This window comes from Tachypleus tridentatus, chromosome 3 (assembly GCF_004210375.1).
Source record: "Tachypleus tridentatus isolate NWPU-2018 chromosome 3, ASM421037v1, whole genome shotgun sequence".
NCBI classification, from domain to species: domain Eukaryota; kingdom Metazoa; phylum Arthropoda; class Merostomata; order Xiphosura; family Limulidae; genus Tachypleus; species Tachypleus tridentatus.
This window is the reverse complement of record NC_134827.1, coordinates 87,991,817-88,008,895: the sequence shown is the minus strand read 5'-3', so window position 1 is coordinate 88,008,895 and position 17,079 is coordinate 87,991,817. Positions and strand designations below refer to the sequence as shown.

General features: G+C 33.8%; 1 protein-coding gene across 1 annotated transcript; it reads left to right on the top strand.

Annotated features, from left to right (window-relative positions):
- Nucleotides 1–13,808: 13,808 nt before the first annotated feature.
- LOC143246129 (uncharacterized) lies at nucleotides 13,809–15,869 on the top strand. Its single transcript, XM_076492345.1, has 3 exons — nucleotides 13,809–13,871; nucleotides 14,734–15,157; nucleotides 15,511–15,869. The coding sequence occupies exons 1-2, from the start codon at nucleotides 13,860–13,862 to the stop codon at nucleotides 15,064–15,066; spliced, it is 345 nt and encodes a 114-aa protein (XP_076348460.1). The 5' UTR covers nucleotides 13,809–13,859; the 3' UTR covers nucleotides 15,067–15,157; nucleotides 15,511–15,869.
- Nucleotides 15,870–17,079: the final 1,210 nt, after the last annotated feature.

The window sequence follows — 17,079 nt, the reverse complement described above, 5'->3', positions numbered from 1 at the left end:
CAAAACATGCTCGCCCTCCAGCCGTGGGGGCGTTATAATGTGACGGTCAATCCCACTATTCGTTGGTAAGTAGTCAAGAGTTGGCGGTGGGTGGTGATGACTAGCTGCCTTCCCTCTAGTCTTACATTGCTAAATTAGGGACGGCTAGCACAGATAGCTCTCGAGTTGCTTTGTGCAAATTCCAAACAAACAAACAAACAGTAATAACATAGTAGTAGGAAATGTGCTTGGAGCATGAGAAAGGCAACATGTCTGCATACAAGGATAGGGCGAGGGTTACATATATTCTGTTAAGCCTTGAATGTAACTGTTTCTTACATTAATCATTGCCAAAACTTTGAAATACTGATATATTGGTAAATTGAGGATGGCTATCTACTTTTCTAAAATACGTAAGTACAAAGCGTTGAATTATTTGAGGGGTTTGTTTTGCTTTGGTATTTCTAAGAAGGATGGCTTTTGAAGGGTCAAAAATGAGATGAAATCAACTGAGATAAAGTTTCTACATTCTGATAGAATATCGGTATAAATATATATATAGAAAGAAAGGAAACACGTACTAAAACTTCAGTATTCAATCAGTGCTGGTGGTTAAATCTTATTATTGGTAGCTATACACGTTCACAGTAAATATCACGGAAAGAAGTTCGTCAATTTAAATCATTAGGTTTGAAAATTAATTTAAAAGCATCTTTTTAATACAAGTTATCATTACAGATTCACTTTAAAATGCGATACGAACTAACAAAACATTTTGCTTTAGACGTAGATTTAATAAAAGCTGAAAAACTGCTAATATGAACGTGCAATGACAAGTGAGGACAATGTTATCCAAAACTGAGGACTTTAAGCGATTAATTTTGTGTTATAATGTGTGTCTTTAGGGAATTTCAAGCATCTGTCAATGGCATTACCATAAGAAAACTATGCAAATTTCCAGAGTTATGCAATCACTGCTCCTGGGAGAAATTCATGCTTTACTGAAGTTATACTAGGCAGTTGGAAATGCATAACACGTGGTGAAAACTCACGAAAAAATGTTGTTATACTAATACATAGTTAACTTGGATGAATGGTTGGAGCATTAAGAAGCTGATGAACAGTCGTTCGCTGAAAACTATTAAATATTTGATTCTATTACAGTATGTGTGTGTACGTACTTGTATAGAGTTTATTCTAAAAGCCAGGCGGCGTCAAAACCAATCGAATCACAAAATGGAAACCTGGTAACTCGAGATTTTCGAAAGGTCACTCGAATTACTGGAATTGTATTTGATGTTTATAAATGTAGATACAAACAAGAAGAGGGTGAAACAATGGAAATACGTTGGAATTCAGGTTTAATTTTCATTCCCAATCAAAGTGAAACTGAAAAATACTTGCTCTCCTCAGTTCATTTATCTGATCACGAGTGACAGTTATTCATAACTCCAGGTCATTTTTCATAAAATATTTTGTTAGATCATGATATCATCTGGTGTGCTAACAGTAGTTGTGTTTTATAAGTTACTGTTGCTCATCATCCACTTACATTTTAAATAGTGGTGATAGGTCAGAAGAACTCACCTTCATCAATATCAGAAAGCAAATTTTTAATATACACACACGTGTCAATTGGTAATTGTTATGATACTGTCGATATGTAAATCTAAGTGCGTTTCTGGGTAGTAATATGTATATAGGTTGTGTTTCTGGGTATAGTACCATACATATAAATACGTACGTGTATTTTTGGAAAGTATTACACATGTATACAGCTAGGTGTACTTCTAGGTTACAAACGGTTGAAAGAGCAAGCATGTTTGGTGTGATGGGGATTTTAACCTCCGACTCTCAAATTGTGAGTCGAGCGCCCTAACCACCTGGACATGACGGGCCACTGAGGCAAATAAATAAACTAGACACACGTTAAATAGAGTGAAATGATATTTAATTTAACCCAAAGCAAAGTTAAAGAACACAAGTGGTACGTTTACTCTAGAGATGTATAATCTGAGATAAAGTCCTGTGTTTTCAGTTATCTAGTGAGGAGAAAAAAGAGCATTATAAACTTTAAAGAGAAATCATTCTTTTCTTTTGCACGAGCTATCCTCGGGAATGATGGTCACTTTAACTTCAAAACGAGGCATGTTGTATCCCCTGGACATCACCTAACTAGCTAATTGAACAGGTCAATGCCGATGTTTCTACAGTGTTTGAAGTGTTGACACTTATTTAACTGATCTAGTTCAGCAATCTTTCCTACGAACACGTGACACTTATTTAACTGATCTCGTTCCGTGAGTATCCAGGGCAAAGGCACTTATCATCTAGCTTCTTTGATCAACTTTCTATAAGTATTCTTGCTTAATATGAACAGGAATCTTAAAGTACATATTAACTAAAGGAATAGAAAACACATGAAAGTATGCATCACCATATCCAATTACTGATTAGAAATTACTTTTTCACAAGTAGATACAAATTACTATGCACTTTATTACACAGTATTTTAATAAGTAAAGCCTAATCGAAACGCCGTGAATATCACAACGCTCAAGCGACGAATAAATAAAAATAACAACATATCTTTCCAGACGTAGAATATATGACAATAAATATTTATTTAAATATTTAATTATAGCATCAACTATATTTATATCAGAGTTAGAAGCACAGAGAAAATATTGAGTAAAATATACTGGCTTAATCAAAGCGAAATAAAATGGCAAAATTACAAACTTCCTCAAATACTATTTATTAAAAACTAAGTGCTAATAGGAATATAAAAAAAGAACGCTCGTTTCGCAAAGCATAAGCTATTGACACTCCTTAAAAACAGAGTCAGGAAACAGAATCTAACCTCGAGTCTAACACTGATTTGAATGTGTATATATATGTATATATATACAGGTTTGTTTTAATTTCGCGCAAAGTTACACGAGGGCTATCTGCACTAGTTGTTTCTAATTTAGCAGTGTAAGACAGAGAGAGGCAGCTACTCATAACCACTCACCGCCAACTTTTGGGCTACTCTTTTACCAACGAAAAGTAAGATTGATCATGACATTAAAATGCCCTCTCGGCTAAAAGGGGCGAGAATGTTTGGTGTGACGGGGTTCAAACCCGTAACCCTCAGATTACGAGTCGAGAGCACTAACCACCTGGCCATGCCAGGCCAGCTTCAATTTTAAACGAGTAAATTTCTACCTGAAAGATAGATATCAGAACCTGTATAAAAATATAAGCAAATTGTAGTATATATGCACTACGTAGCAAGATTAAGAGTGGATTTCAGTTTTTATTTAATATATTAGCATTGCCTCGACCCGTCAGAACATGTTAGATTGGAGATTTGTATAAAAAACCCAGCCCCTTCTCTGAGATCTTTGTTCACCATAACTCTCCTTCAGCAACAATAAAAACAAGTTTCAAGTGCACTCTCACAAAATCAAGGGGAATGGGTACAATTTAAATTGGACGTAATTCGCAATAACATTACACACACATGCGTAAAACTGACACACGGTAATATATTAGAGTTTAATCAGCAGAAAAACAATTGTATCACGTCAGTGTTTTTGAATTTCACATACATTTATGAACATTGTACAAAACTCTTATTTATTATTAATATTTTTTGTACTTTTCACTTTATTCTCCACATTATAACTGTATTAAGACTGTTTACATGCCATTTCTGATGTTAAAAAATCGTTACAAAATTGAAAACAAAATTTTTTCAGCATTTTAGTTATTTCTTCCGAATATATTACATTTTCAAAGGTTTTTAGAAATATTTTTTTTTCTATTCATGTTGTAACAAAAGATGGTAATTTTCACAAAACAGGAATGCATGATTTTAAAACTCAATATTTTCATTATTCAAAAATGTAATTAGATGTCTAAAGGCATTTCCAATGATGTCATTTTAATTCTAACAACTATGTTTGGAAGTGTGAAATCAAACAAACATTTCATTTAAAACAAAAGTTTTTTTTCGAGATAAAACATCATTGATTGAGAGCTTTTATGTACATTGAGTGCTTGTATACTTGCTAATACTTCTTTCTGTTGTTGACATTGTAACTCCTGTTAAAGATTAATATACATTTAATTATTACAACTCAAAATAAAGTATTTTCTATTCATCCTTATTTCATCTTCTTTTAGTTTCACTAAGCCAATCTATCCCTATCACGCTGAATAAGTTTGTTAAAAAATATCTAATATACATAAATACAGCGTTTTTGTTTCGACTTCTTTTTGAGTTAAAATAGCAAATTATATAATTAGTCAGAGGTTTGGATTTGCTGTTTTTACCGCAGCCCTTTCTTATGATTTTACTTATTTTACTATTTAACTTCATTAAAATGTTATTATTTTCACTAATATTTATGATAAGGTTTGCCGTTTTCTTCTTCGATTAGATGACTAATCAGATTGTAAGAATAATAACTTTCGTTTACTTTTGCGTATTTTCTTGATGTTTTGTCTCCAAAATTAAAATGAAAAGTTTGCTATAATTAACCTAAAAATTAAAATAATTAATTTTTATTTAGTCACGTAAGTGAAAATACATTCATCTATATAAATTGCAGATTCATTATAAACTACTGCTTAATTTTTACTGACTTTGATTTTCACTAACAGTTTGAATACTTCGTGTTATGTAATATTTCTCACGAGCTCTTATTCATCTTTTGATAAATTCCCTTGTTTCTTATCCTCAATAAGAAATACGTTCAAATTATTCTCTAGTTTTATTTTTTTACGTCGATGTAACTTACAGCAGTCGTGAGCAAACACTGCTTCAGGTATAAATAATTACATGATCAAAAGTTTCTGCTTATAATTTATTCATCGTTATGCAAAGGATTGGGATGTTGTTGTTGTTTTTCATCGGTTTGATTCAACACAAACTATGCCGTTAATTCAATTTTTCTACTTGCAAATGGTAAATGAACAAAAAGTCAAATAATTGTATGAAACTGATAGTGCATTTTATGTTCTAAAAGTCTCCATATTGCTTCAGGTGCGCTAATGTATCTTATATCCAAATAAGTCGCAGCTTTATCATGAACTATTGCTTGGTTTGGCTCATTTTGATTCTGTCTAATCACATTTATGTAGTAGTGGTATTTTACACGTATCTGAAAATGTACTTCACTGATATCATATATGTTCAAACTTCGACGTTTTTATGCGCATTATACTTGAAACTAAAATGCTCATTAAACAAACCTGTTTTAAAAATCATAATTTCTAATTTGAACAGTTCTATCGTCTCTTATCTTACACAACCGATACCTATCTACAATTGTCATTATCTTATTTATAAATTCTTTCGAAAACTTATTTGTAGATTTTCCATTAGCCACACATCCATGTATCATAACACATCTCCTCACTATTTCAAACAAACATGCGTCAAATTCTGGATCTGGAGTTTCTTAGCACATTATTTTATCTGTCATTTCTAAAACCTTGTATTTTAACGTTTTATCTCAGTATAATCAAAACATACACATGTACCTTTATAGCATGTACATAAGGTACTGATTACCCCTAAATATCCTACTTCAAAATTCTCCAGTAATGCAACAAGCGTAATTTTGAACACTTTTGCAACTAAGTCAAGTCTATCAAATGCTAACGTCCGGGAAATATGTCTTTCTGCATTTCAGACCGATTTTGGGCCCGGCATGAATAGGTGGTTAAGGCACTCGACTCGTAATTCGATTTTCATGGGTTTGAATCCTCGTCACACCAAACATGCTTGCCCTTTCAGCTGTGGAGGCTGAATATAATGTGTGACGTTATAACGTGACGGTCAATCGCACTATTCGTTGGTAAAAGAGTAGCCCAAAGAGTTCGCGGTGGGTGGTGATAATTAGCTGCCTTCCCTTTAGTTTTACACTGCTAAATTAGGGACGGTTAGCGCAGATAGCCCTCGAGGAGATTTGCGCGAAATTAAAAACAAAACAAAACAAAACAACCAACCAAACAGACCGGTTTGGATCGCATGTCATCGTTACAAACAGGTAAAGTCTTGCACACCTACAAACAATAGCTATTGCTTCGTGAATGTTGAGAGGATGACAGTATATAACCATTCTTACTCAAGCAGTATGCGCGACATCATGTAAACGATACATCAGATCTTTATATTTCTCAACATGTAATTACGATTGCTTTATTTTAATTAGTTGTGTTTGCTTCAACATGAGAATGTGAATGAACACCCCGTTACTAAAATAACTTTCCTCCAATTAAAATTGGATTACGTTAATCTTTACGAATTGTTATTTGAACAACTTTGTACTCTAACATTGAAATATTTTAACGTTTTGCATTTTCATAACTTTCAATCTCCATATTCGACTTTCATTCTGATTCTCTATAGGGATAAAATAACGTATAAGTCACTGGATCCAAATCTGGGCTCAAAATGTTCAAATTTATTAACGAATGTTATACATTAGGTGGATATACTCTGATATTTCTTTCAAAAAGTGGTTTTCCATATTTTTTTTCTAAAAACCTTTGCAACCTCGTCCAATGTTAAGTAGTAACGTCTTCAATCAGAATTCCTATCATGCCTGCCCCGAGTGGCACAGAGGTAAGACTGTAGACTCACACTGCTATAATCCGGATTTCGATACCTGTGGTGTGCAGAGCACAGATAGCCCATTGTGTAACTTTGTGCTTAATTCAAAACAACAATAACTGATTTATCAAATGCGTTATTATCGATGGTGGTAATTTCCCTTTGTATATTTCTTCTATTTGCTCCCTTTCAGCCGTGGGTCGTTATTATGTTACGGTCAATCCCACTATTCGTTGATAAAAGAGTAGCCCAAGAGTTGGCGGTGGGTGGTGATGATGACTAGCTGCCTTCCCTCTAGTCTTACACTGCTAAATTAGGGACGGCTAGCACTGATAGCCCTCGAGTAGCTTTGTGCGAAATAAAAAAAAAAAAAAACTATTTGCTCAGCTTTGAATTGCATTAAAACACCGTCTTTTTTTCAGTGTGCTTCTGAATTTTGTTTTCAACTTTTCAAGAATATGTTCATGTTCTAATCTTCTTTTTTCTTGATTAAATATTCTGTGATTTGATGAGCTCTAAATCTTTGTTATTAAAATATCGATTTTAATCTAAATAATTAACGAAACATGGCTTAACACTGATTTACTATCCACTTAAAATTTAAGACAATTCTTTCAGTTCACTTCTTCATACAGATATAAATATTGTTCTTCTAACTGGAAATGTTGTTGTATTACGGTAAATAACGTTTCGAAAAAATCCTAAATTACAGGACTTCGAAATACTTTGGTGCTTCTAGCTCAGGATATGCATAAATCAAAATGTAGAACAATCTAAAAAAGTAGATTTCAAGCTAACCTTCGTGAACGTATGAATAATTATACATACACTTAAGAGGACAATAACAGGTTATAGTTTTGTTGATAACGGCCCAGATGAACGAAGCATTATCAAAACAAAGCTGGAGTTAATATATATATATATATATCAAACACAGCTGGAGTTAATATATATATATATATATATATCAAAACAAAGCTGGAGTTAATATATATATATATATATCAAACACAGCTGGAGTTAATATATATATATATATCAAAACAAAGCTGGAGTTAATATATATATATATATATATCAAAACAAAGCTGGAGTTAATATATATATATATATATCAGATAATAAATCGAAAGAAAGTTTTGCAGCTCAACATTTTTGTATTCTTAGTAATTTTTGTTTTATTTGCTTTTTCTCTCCCTTTTACTTTTTTAATATCATTTAAAAATGTAATCCTTAACTGACAAACCAAGACAGCTATCTTTTTGTTGAAGTTATTTTAACTGTTGGCACTAAACTTAGCCGTTTGAATTTTCGCGTTACGAAGTTATGTAATAGGACTACATCATTCACCACTTTTCCTTTTGTTACGTCTAACGTGATCCACACGTAGCAAATTCAATCAACAAGTGTGTTTGTTTGTTTTGGAATTTCGCACAAAGCTACTCGAGGGCTATCTGTGCTAGCCGTCCCTAATTTAGCAGTGTAAGACTAGAGGGAAGGCAGCTAGTCATCGCCACCCACCGCCAACTCTTGGGCTACTCTTTACCAACGAATAGTGGGATTGACCGTCACATTATACACCCCCACGGCTGGGAGGGTGAACATGTTTAGCGCGACGCGGGCGCGAACCCGCGGATTACGAGTCGCACGCCTTACGCGCTAGGCCATGCCGGGCCCAACAAGTGTGGACATCAAAGTGAGATCGATACTTTATGTTGAAGGTAATTGAATGGTGTTTAGCACAGAGTTATAGATTTAAATAGTTGTAAAATTCCCAAACAGTGGAAACAGATACGGGTCAAGATACTTTCGTTTCTTTTCATTTGGAAGAAATCCAAACTTTAAAAACTTCTCAAATATAAAACATACAAACATTAAAATTTCCAGAAAAGAAAACACTAAACCTCATTATAAAACAACTGTGACGTTTGACCTATTTTGTTTAATACTTTTTGATATTCAGGAAGGCTAGAAGTTATTTTAGTTTATGTAAATGTAATAAAGCTAAGATATACCACATGCATAACGTAAGTCACGTTGTAAGTATGGTTGAATACCTAAAATAGTACGGCTGAATATATAAAACAATATAAATTTGGGCTGAACAACAAGAATAGTAGGAATTTTCCCATTGACAAAACGTTTGATCAATTTTAACGATTTTATCTAACTTCAGAAACTTTATCTTAAATATTGAGAGTACAAATTTTACAAAATCACAAGGTATCAAACGACCTACTTTTCAAAAATACAAATGTAATAAGATTCAGAGGCTTTGTGTCAAGTAGCTGATCGCTGTGGCGTGGATTTACTTTACGATAAACAAGTACTAAATATGCATTATAGTGGCCCTGTAAATGTGAAGCAACGGACCACACGGTGGATAATTCAAGATAAATAGTACTTTATTTGATGTATAAAATTCTTTAGAATTTAAATTGATATTATAAGCATTGAGTGAACAGACACGATTCCTTCTCTCATTTGTAGTCATGGAAATGTTCGTTTGAGTATTGGAAGTTCGATCCTAGTAATTACATCAAACTAAACAACAAAGTCTAGGAAGTTTGCCAGGATAGAGTGGGAAGTTTTATAAATACATAAAACTCCTCTCACTTAAAGAAGCAGGCTGACGTCACCTAGATGTTAGTGTGTTCGGCTGAAGAGTGAAAGGTTCAGAACCTGGTTTTTAGCATTATAAGTCTTCAGACTTATCGTTGAGACATTGAGAATCACTTTGTAATATATAATTTTATTGTGCTTAAAAATTTTGTTATTGAAATACTGAAGTTGAGAATTTTTTTATATCTCAATCGAGTCGTTTCTTTCTGAGAAAGTGATAACTTTCTTCTAAGGGATTTCTGAATTGTTTGTTTGTTTGTATGATGAATTTTCGCTAGTTGTTCCTAATTTAGGAGTGTAAGACGAGAGGGAAGACAGCTAGTCATCACCCCCACGACATCTCTTGGGCTACTCTTTTACCAACGAATAATGGGATTGGCCGTAACATTTATAAATGACCAAGGCCCCCAAGGCTGAAAGGTAGGACATGTTTGATGTGACGGGGATTTCAACCCTCGAACCTCAGGTTACGATTCGAGCGCCCTATCCACCTGGCCATGCCGGGACTCTTATGAAGTAATTCAGAAAATAATATAGATCATAATTTACATTTTATAAATGTTTTTGTAATCGATCTCTTGTATCACACTTACAAACACCTCACCAATACACATGTTAACAATTATTTTTTGTCGCATTTGTTGTAATAAACTCTTGTTTACATGTAGGGTAAAGGTTATTTATATACGTTATGCAATATACAGTTTTTTTTAGCCGGGATATATCAATTCTTGGAAGAGTTCTGAGTTTTTTTGTTGTTTTTTCAACTATAATTTTTTTTAGTTCAGAGCTCCATCACTTCTTCATCGATTTGAGATATAATAATAGTTTTGGATAAAGAGATCAGATCCTTTCGATTGATCCATTTGTTCTAAAATAATTTCAGTTTGGGGGTAGGTGATAAAGATCCTGATGAGTAATAAAATCTGATCTGCCCCCCAGTGGATCAGCGGAATGTCTGCGGACTTACAACACTAAAAACCTTGTTTCAATACCTGTGGTGGGAAGAGCACAGATAGCCCATTGTGCAGCTTTGTACTTAATTCAAAACAATACATCTGATGTAGTATGCACGCGCCCCAAGCTTGGCATTGCTGGCGAATAAACATATACTTATTTTGCTCGTGATTGTACTTCAGTATTTCTCGTAGAATTGGCTGGGATTTGTGGAAGTAAAATCAATTGGAGGTAAAATAATTTATTGATTTGTATTTTGGATCTGAGTTGTCAAATTTGATTAAATAACTGTATGTGATTTATGTTTTTACTACTCGGTTGATACTGTCTTTACTGCTGAATCTTAACTAACTGACCAAGGTTGTCTAACGTGTTCCGATTCTCATCGTACGAAAGTTTGCAAGTGCCACGCCTAGTGTTTTTGTGGGTCAAACGTCGATTTCTTCTCGAACTGGTGGCGTCCACGCGAGCTAAGCCAAGTTTCTTAGCGTTCCCTTGTACGCGTGGATTGCTTGTTCTCGTTACAGCGTCAACATAAATTTATCGAGTAGGATGTTTTATTGACCTTTGTGGCTGAATAAGGCGCAGTGGATGTATACCTGAAACACAGAAAATATTGCAATGCAACATCTGTTATCCTATATTCTAAAGACGGCTGGCAAAAGGCATTAAAACTTTAATTAAAATAAGTACGGAACAATATTTCAACCTTCTTAGATGAACTTCAGGTTTTATTAACCTGAAGATTCTCTAAGAAGGTTTGAAATATTGTTCCGTACTTACGACAACAAAATTATGGAGGAATATTATAATTAATTTTATCATGGGCTTGCAGGTCTAAAACAGTGATGAACACGGCACAGATATCTTACTGTGTTGCTACGTATTGAACAACAAATAAACCATGGATTATTCAACAATCCTATCTATACTTGTTCTTTTATTATACTCCCTACAGTCAGTAGACGGACGTTATTACGAATAACAAAGGGAATGAAACTAAACAATATTTTATTTATAACAAACATCTACCTTAGTCTTGAGTGTAAAATATGAAATGTACTAAAAACTGTTTCTCTTATCACTCTTCCATAATACAGAATTATACTAAAAAACAGCTTAGCTATTCAATGAGTTTTTTAAAACTTAAAAATAAAAGGTGCTTCTAACTGTCTGTTGTAGACTCAATTCAGATATCTGAAAGTGAAAGTCTTAACATGTAAGCTTCATGTAGGTTACTTTTAAGTTTTTGTTTCTATCAACCATTTTTCTTAAGTTTAGAGTTAATTTGTTCAAGAAAAATTGACTCTAAATAGAATGATACATTGTAGCCAAAAACAGTAGACTCGCCTTTTATCCTTTCTGCTCTGCCCAACAGAACTAGATATGTTGTTGTTTTGAATTAAGCACAAAGCTACTGAATAGGCTATCTGTGCTCTGCCCACCATGGGTATCGAAATCCGGTTTTTAGCGTTGTAAGTCCGCAGACTTACCTCTGAGCCACTAGGGGGCAACTCGATATCATACACATTAAAATATATATATATATATATGATAGCCAAAAGTTTGTATGCCACACTCTGTATATCCTAAAGGCTTACTATTACTATTTTTAAAATGCCATAGTGATGTAAGCATCGATAGTTCAGTCTTCACTTGTTGAATGACTAACCTGAGACAAAGGAAATTAAGAACATTTTTTGTGTGTGCTGAAGAATTCCACTGTCGACTGACTGAAAGAAATATTTCGAAAAATAACGTGAAAGAAAAAACGCATAGAGAGGAACGTGATTGTGTGTATATATATTTGATGTTGTTCGGTTTATATTTCTCTGTTTTTTCATCTTAATATTATATACACACGTAACATCTTGTACATTATTAAATATTTTATTTGAATTTAATTGAATTATTCCCTTTGACAATTCTTATAGAAATGACAACTGTCAAAAAGCGCTCCCTTTACCAGCAGTCTGTTCTTGCGCTTATTAAAATGAAGTGGAATGGTGGCTGCAGAGATAAAAATCCTGTGTCCACTGAGAGAAGCTAAGAGTTCTATTGTGCTGGATGCATTCTTTTTGTCGAAACTCAAATATTTTTTCGAACATTGCTTTCAGGCTCCTTTGCTATGATCCAAGACATATTTATTTATTCATCAGTATGTGTAGGAAGTTTACCTTTAAATTGTTTCAACGGGTATCTGCCAGTATTGTGATAACGTGGTATGACGTTCCTGGGTAGTTCGTCACCACAATGCCTTTAAGCCATTCGAATATTTCAAAGACAAAGTAAATAACCATTTAGCAAGTGAGTCAGATTTAGATATATATTTTGGGGAAAAAAGTAATAAAGAGCCAAAGAATTTTCTAAATATAAGAAAAGGAAAAATACAACTTTACAAAATTGAAATATTGAAACTAATTAAAAATTACCTTTACTGTACTGTGAAGTGAACAAAACTCTTAACCCAAATATCATTTTATCATGAAGTAAAAGATATGCATTTGTTTCTGACAGTTTACTCATAAGTGAAAGGAAGTTTCTAAAACTGTTTATATGTATTTTTAAATAGATAAATACTTAAAAATACTGCTTGTTAAAGATTTATTGAGTAATGTTAATTACACATATCAATAGCAACTGGCAAGTCACCAAATTAATGAATTGTACATTAAGTCAAAGGAAAGTTAATTTATTTTTTTATCTCACGCGCACGTTACAAGATTTAGTTTCGTAGTGGCCTGGCATGGCCAAGCGCGTAAGGCGTGCGACTCGTAATCCTAGGGTCGCGAGTTCGCGCCCGCGTCGCGCCAAACATGCTCGCCCTCCCAGCCGTGGGGGCGCTATAATGTGACGGTCAATCCCACTATTCGTTGGTAAAAGAGTAGCCCAAGAGTTGGCGGTGAGTGGTGATGACTAGCTGCCTTCCCTCTAGTCTTACACTGCTAAATTAGGGACGGCTAGCACAGATAGCCCTCGAGTAGCTTTGTGCGAAATTCCAAAACAAACAAACAAAAAAAAAATAGTTTCGTAGCATCTTCGAACCTAAATATCGTAACTATAGAAACAAAAAGAAATAAATTGTTTGAATGACCTGACGGGCGCTAGATTCACAAACTTCGGGTTCGAAACACCATCAGCGAATATGTTTGCTCTTTCAGCAGTGGGGTGTTATAATGTAACGCTCAAACGAATCATATATTTTTAAAGTGTCAGTGTGGAAATTTTATCATAAATATTTTTACAAAATCATTATTTTTATTCCTTGACTTACTTTTACAACAGACAGACCGCAAATTAATACACAGCATACTGACATGAATTAATAACTAATGCATTGTTCTAGATTAAAAATAAAGTGCCACCTATAAACAGGTACAAGATTTTTCTTATTGATTGTCAAGTTCGCTTTTTCGCTTTGACTTTGCGTTCCACTTAATTTCTTCCGAGCCACTGACTTCAGAATTGTCTGTTAATTTCACGCCGATTAAATAATGATATATCTATGTAAAACAAAAACAGAACAACAACAAAATTGTGCTAATGGAGCTCGTTAGCTTCTTTATACCGGAAAAACAAAAAATTCTGATTACAGTATAAAAGGTGGTTCCAGTCATTTGGGAATCAGTTAGAGATTTGAAGACAAATCAGCTTGAATAGATTTTCATTAGAAAGTTTTCTCAGTTTCAGAATGAAGGTTGTGGTAAGTACAAAATATATTTATCATATGTATATGTATATATATATTTTCGGGCCCGACAAGGCCAAGCGTGTTAAGGCGTGCGACTCGTAATCTGAGGGTCGCGGGTTCGCATCCCCGTCGCGCCAAACATGCTCGCCCTTTCAATCGCAGGTGCGTTATAATTTGACGGTCAATCCCATTATTCGTTGGTACAAAAGTAGCTCAAGAGTTGGCGGTGGGTGGTGATGACTAGCTGCCTTCCCTTTAGTCTTACATTGCTAAATTAGGGACGGCTAGCACATATAGCCCTCGAGTAGCTTTGTGCGAAATTCAAAAACAAACAAACAGATATTTATATATATTTTCACACTTAAGCTCTTTAATAGTATTACACAGGATGTTCGGAAAGTCACTGTGCAGTTTTGTAATCATATTTTATTCAGTCTATTTCAAGTCAGCAACTAATAGTGGTGTTTAGAAACAAAATAAGAAGGATCCAAGTCTGCATTGATGCCAACGGGGGTCACTTTCAACATTGTTCATAATTGTCATTCATATTTACCTCCTGTATTCTATATTGAAACATGTCTGTTAATAAATATATAAGCGCACAGTTCTTTCCGAACACCCTGTATATTCGCCAAAAATATCAAAGTGAAAGTTTTAAGGAATCCGAACCCAGTCGTCAAAACAAATTGTTTTCGGATTAATCTTTTCAATTTTTAGGGACGTACTTAAGTTTTTAAGTCCATCTTCAATTATTTCATGATTGATAAAATATAATTGTTACATATTCAGTTCTAATTGTCCATATCCATAAATAAATAGAACAGGACAAAATTTGATATTAATAAAAGTGCTTGAAACATTTGTTTCTTTTCAGGTTCTTTTCTTTGCCCTATTCGCTCTTGCTGCTGCTGGTTATGTAAGTTATCATCAGCCTGGGTATGGGTATGGTGGATATCCAGCTTACGGTTATGATAGATACAGATATGGTAGGTATCCAACTTATGGTTATGGTCATCGCAGATACAGATATGGTTACTATCCCAATTATGGTTATGGATATGGCAGGTACGGTTATGGTGGTTATCCCAGTTATGGCTATAGACAAGGAAAGTATGGATATGGTGGTTATCCCAAGTATGGTTATGGACACGTTGGATATCTTGCACTAGAACATGGATATGCAGGTCATGAATATAGTTCCCAATAGTTTAAGACACCTTACAGCGGCTACCATGTTAGCTACCCAACGTACGGATTCAAACATGCAGGATACCACTGAATAAAGAAAATTTATAAAGGTGAGATTTCATTGTCAATACTATTGTAACTAAAATAGTGCAATTTGAATAAGTAATTGCTGAACAGAATGTCTATGTAAACCTAAGATTGTAATCACAAACCATTAAAATACTTCAAAAACAACAATTTAGATTCGAAGATGAATAACACCTACTATCTGCCCAGCAAGGAGCTTTGTAAAGATTTGTTTGCATAAGTTAATGAACAATATTGTGTACACATACCTAAATAAATGCATATACACACATACAAACGAAAATAAAGAAATATAAACGATCTTTTCAAACTCTTTTTTTAATTTACTTTAGCATTATTTAAAAAGTTATGTTATGTGTTATATTACTTGTTTCAGCACAAACTACGGTTTGAAGCTTGGAAGAAAAAGAGTTGTCTCTTCTGAACGCTTGAAGTTAAACTTGCAAAAACGTCTGTATGAAAACCAACCTCTCTTGGAATTACTTACATACTTTCTCAAGGGTATTCAGTCAGTTCGTCGGAGAACTGTTGAGAGTTTTTAAGTTGATCTTTTTAACAGTTGTTTATAATGAATTTACCTGTTCTTGGGCATTGACTTTGTGGTTGTTTTGTACAATAAATAAATATATATGTGATTATTTTCTCGTTATAATTTAATGTAACAACTTTTTTCATGGTTTGAGCATGTTTCCCATCATCCCAACTTGCTTTTCGAAAATTGGTAAACAGAGTTGTCATGAAAACATCACATGTTCTATGTGGTTAATAAAAATCGTTTCTCATAAATTCTCGGTAATACTTACAAAACGTACCTTCCTTCCCATCTCTTCTGGTATTTAACAAAAGTCGATTTCGAGGATGAGGAATTTGCAGCAGCAGAGGCTGACGAATCAACACCATTAGTTCTAAGACTCGGCTGTTTAACTTCTGTTAGAGCCAAAGACTCATTGTTAACACCACAACACTATTCACAACTTGTAGTCTAGGTATCTCTGTAACAAACTGTAGATCTAATTTTTCTGACACATTTTACCACAGAAAAGTTCAAATCACACAGTTTAATTATAATATAAAATAACTCACAAAACAACTATACAATGTAAAAACACTGCGAAACAAGTAATCTTTTAGAAACATCCACATATCTAATATAGTGTTTACATACTTCAAGAAATTTGACGAATGTTTGGTAATAGCTCTATATTTAGATTATACAATCTATGTCTAATTCTGGATTCTTTGAAACAAACCCACCTTTCTCGTGATATACATTGGCTAGCTGTCAAGATGAGACACGCCTTTTTGGAAGAAGTTACCAGAATTTTTCGTTATTATGTTTCTATATTCTTTGAGTCCAGGTGTATGACGGAATAATAGTAAAGCTAACTCCTACGTCACGACTTTCATTCGGTTTCTAACGTTTCTCTGCAATAAAAATATTAATAATATCTGTAAAAACAAAGATAAAATCGTCAAAATATTTCAAGGGAGACAGTTTGGAATTGTTACTGAAGAATTCTCTCCTGGTAAACACTGTTTCTATTTATCATGCAATTGCTCAAACTCGTGTAACTGTGAGATAGCCTTAGTTTTATGGTAATATTAGTGTATTAATTTGTAGAATTAAAAAAAAAAAGAATAAATTAGGTGTTGGAATAATTCTTGGTAGCTTTCTTTTATTTACATGTTTCAGTTAGTAATATCTCTGTAGTTTAATGAATAGTATCTTACAATTTTACCAAGTGCTAGTATCTATAGAATACACAGAGTGGGCGGTAAAAAGTAAAGCATGTTTTTCGTTGGTTAAACGGTTCGCCGCTTAAACGATCGTTCACATAAACATCTTTTTTACATCAGGAATAATGACTTTACCAAACCCACAGGCTGACACTTTAATAACACTGCATATCTGATATATCCATACTTCTAAACACATTTGCTCCAT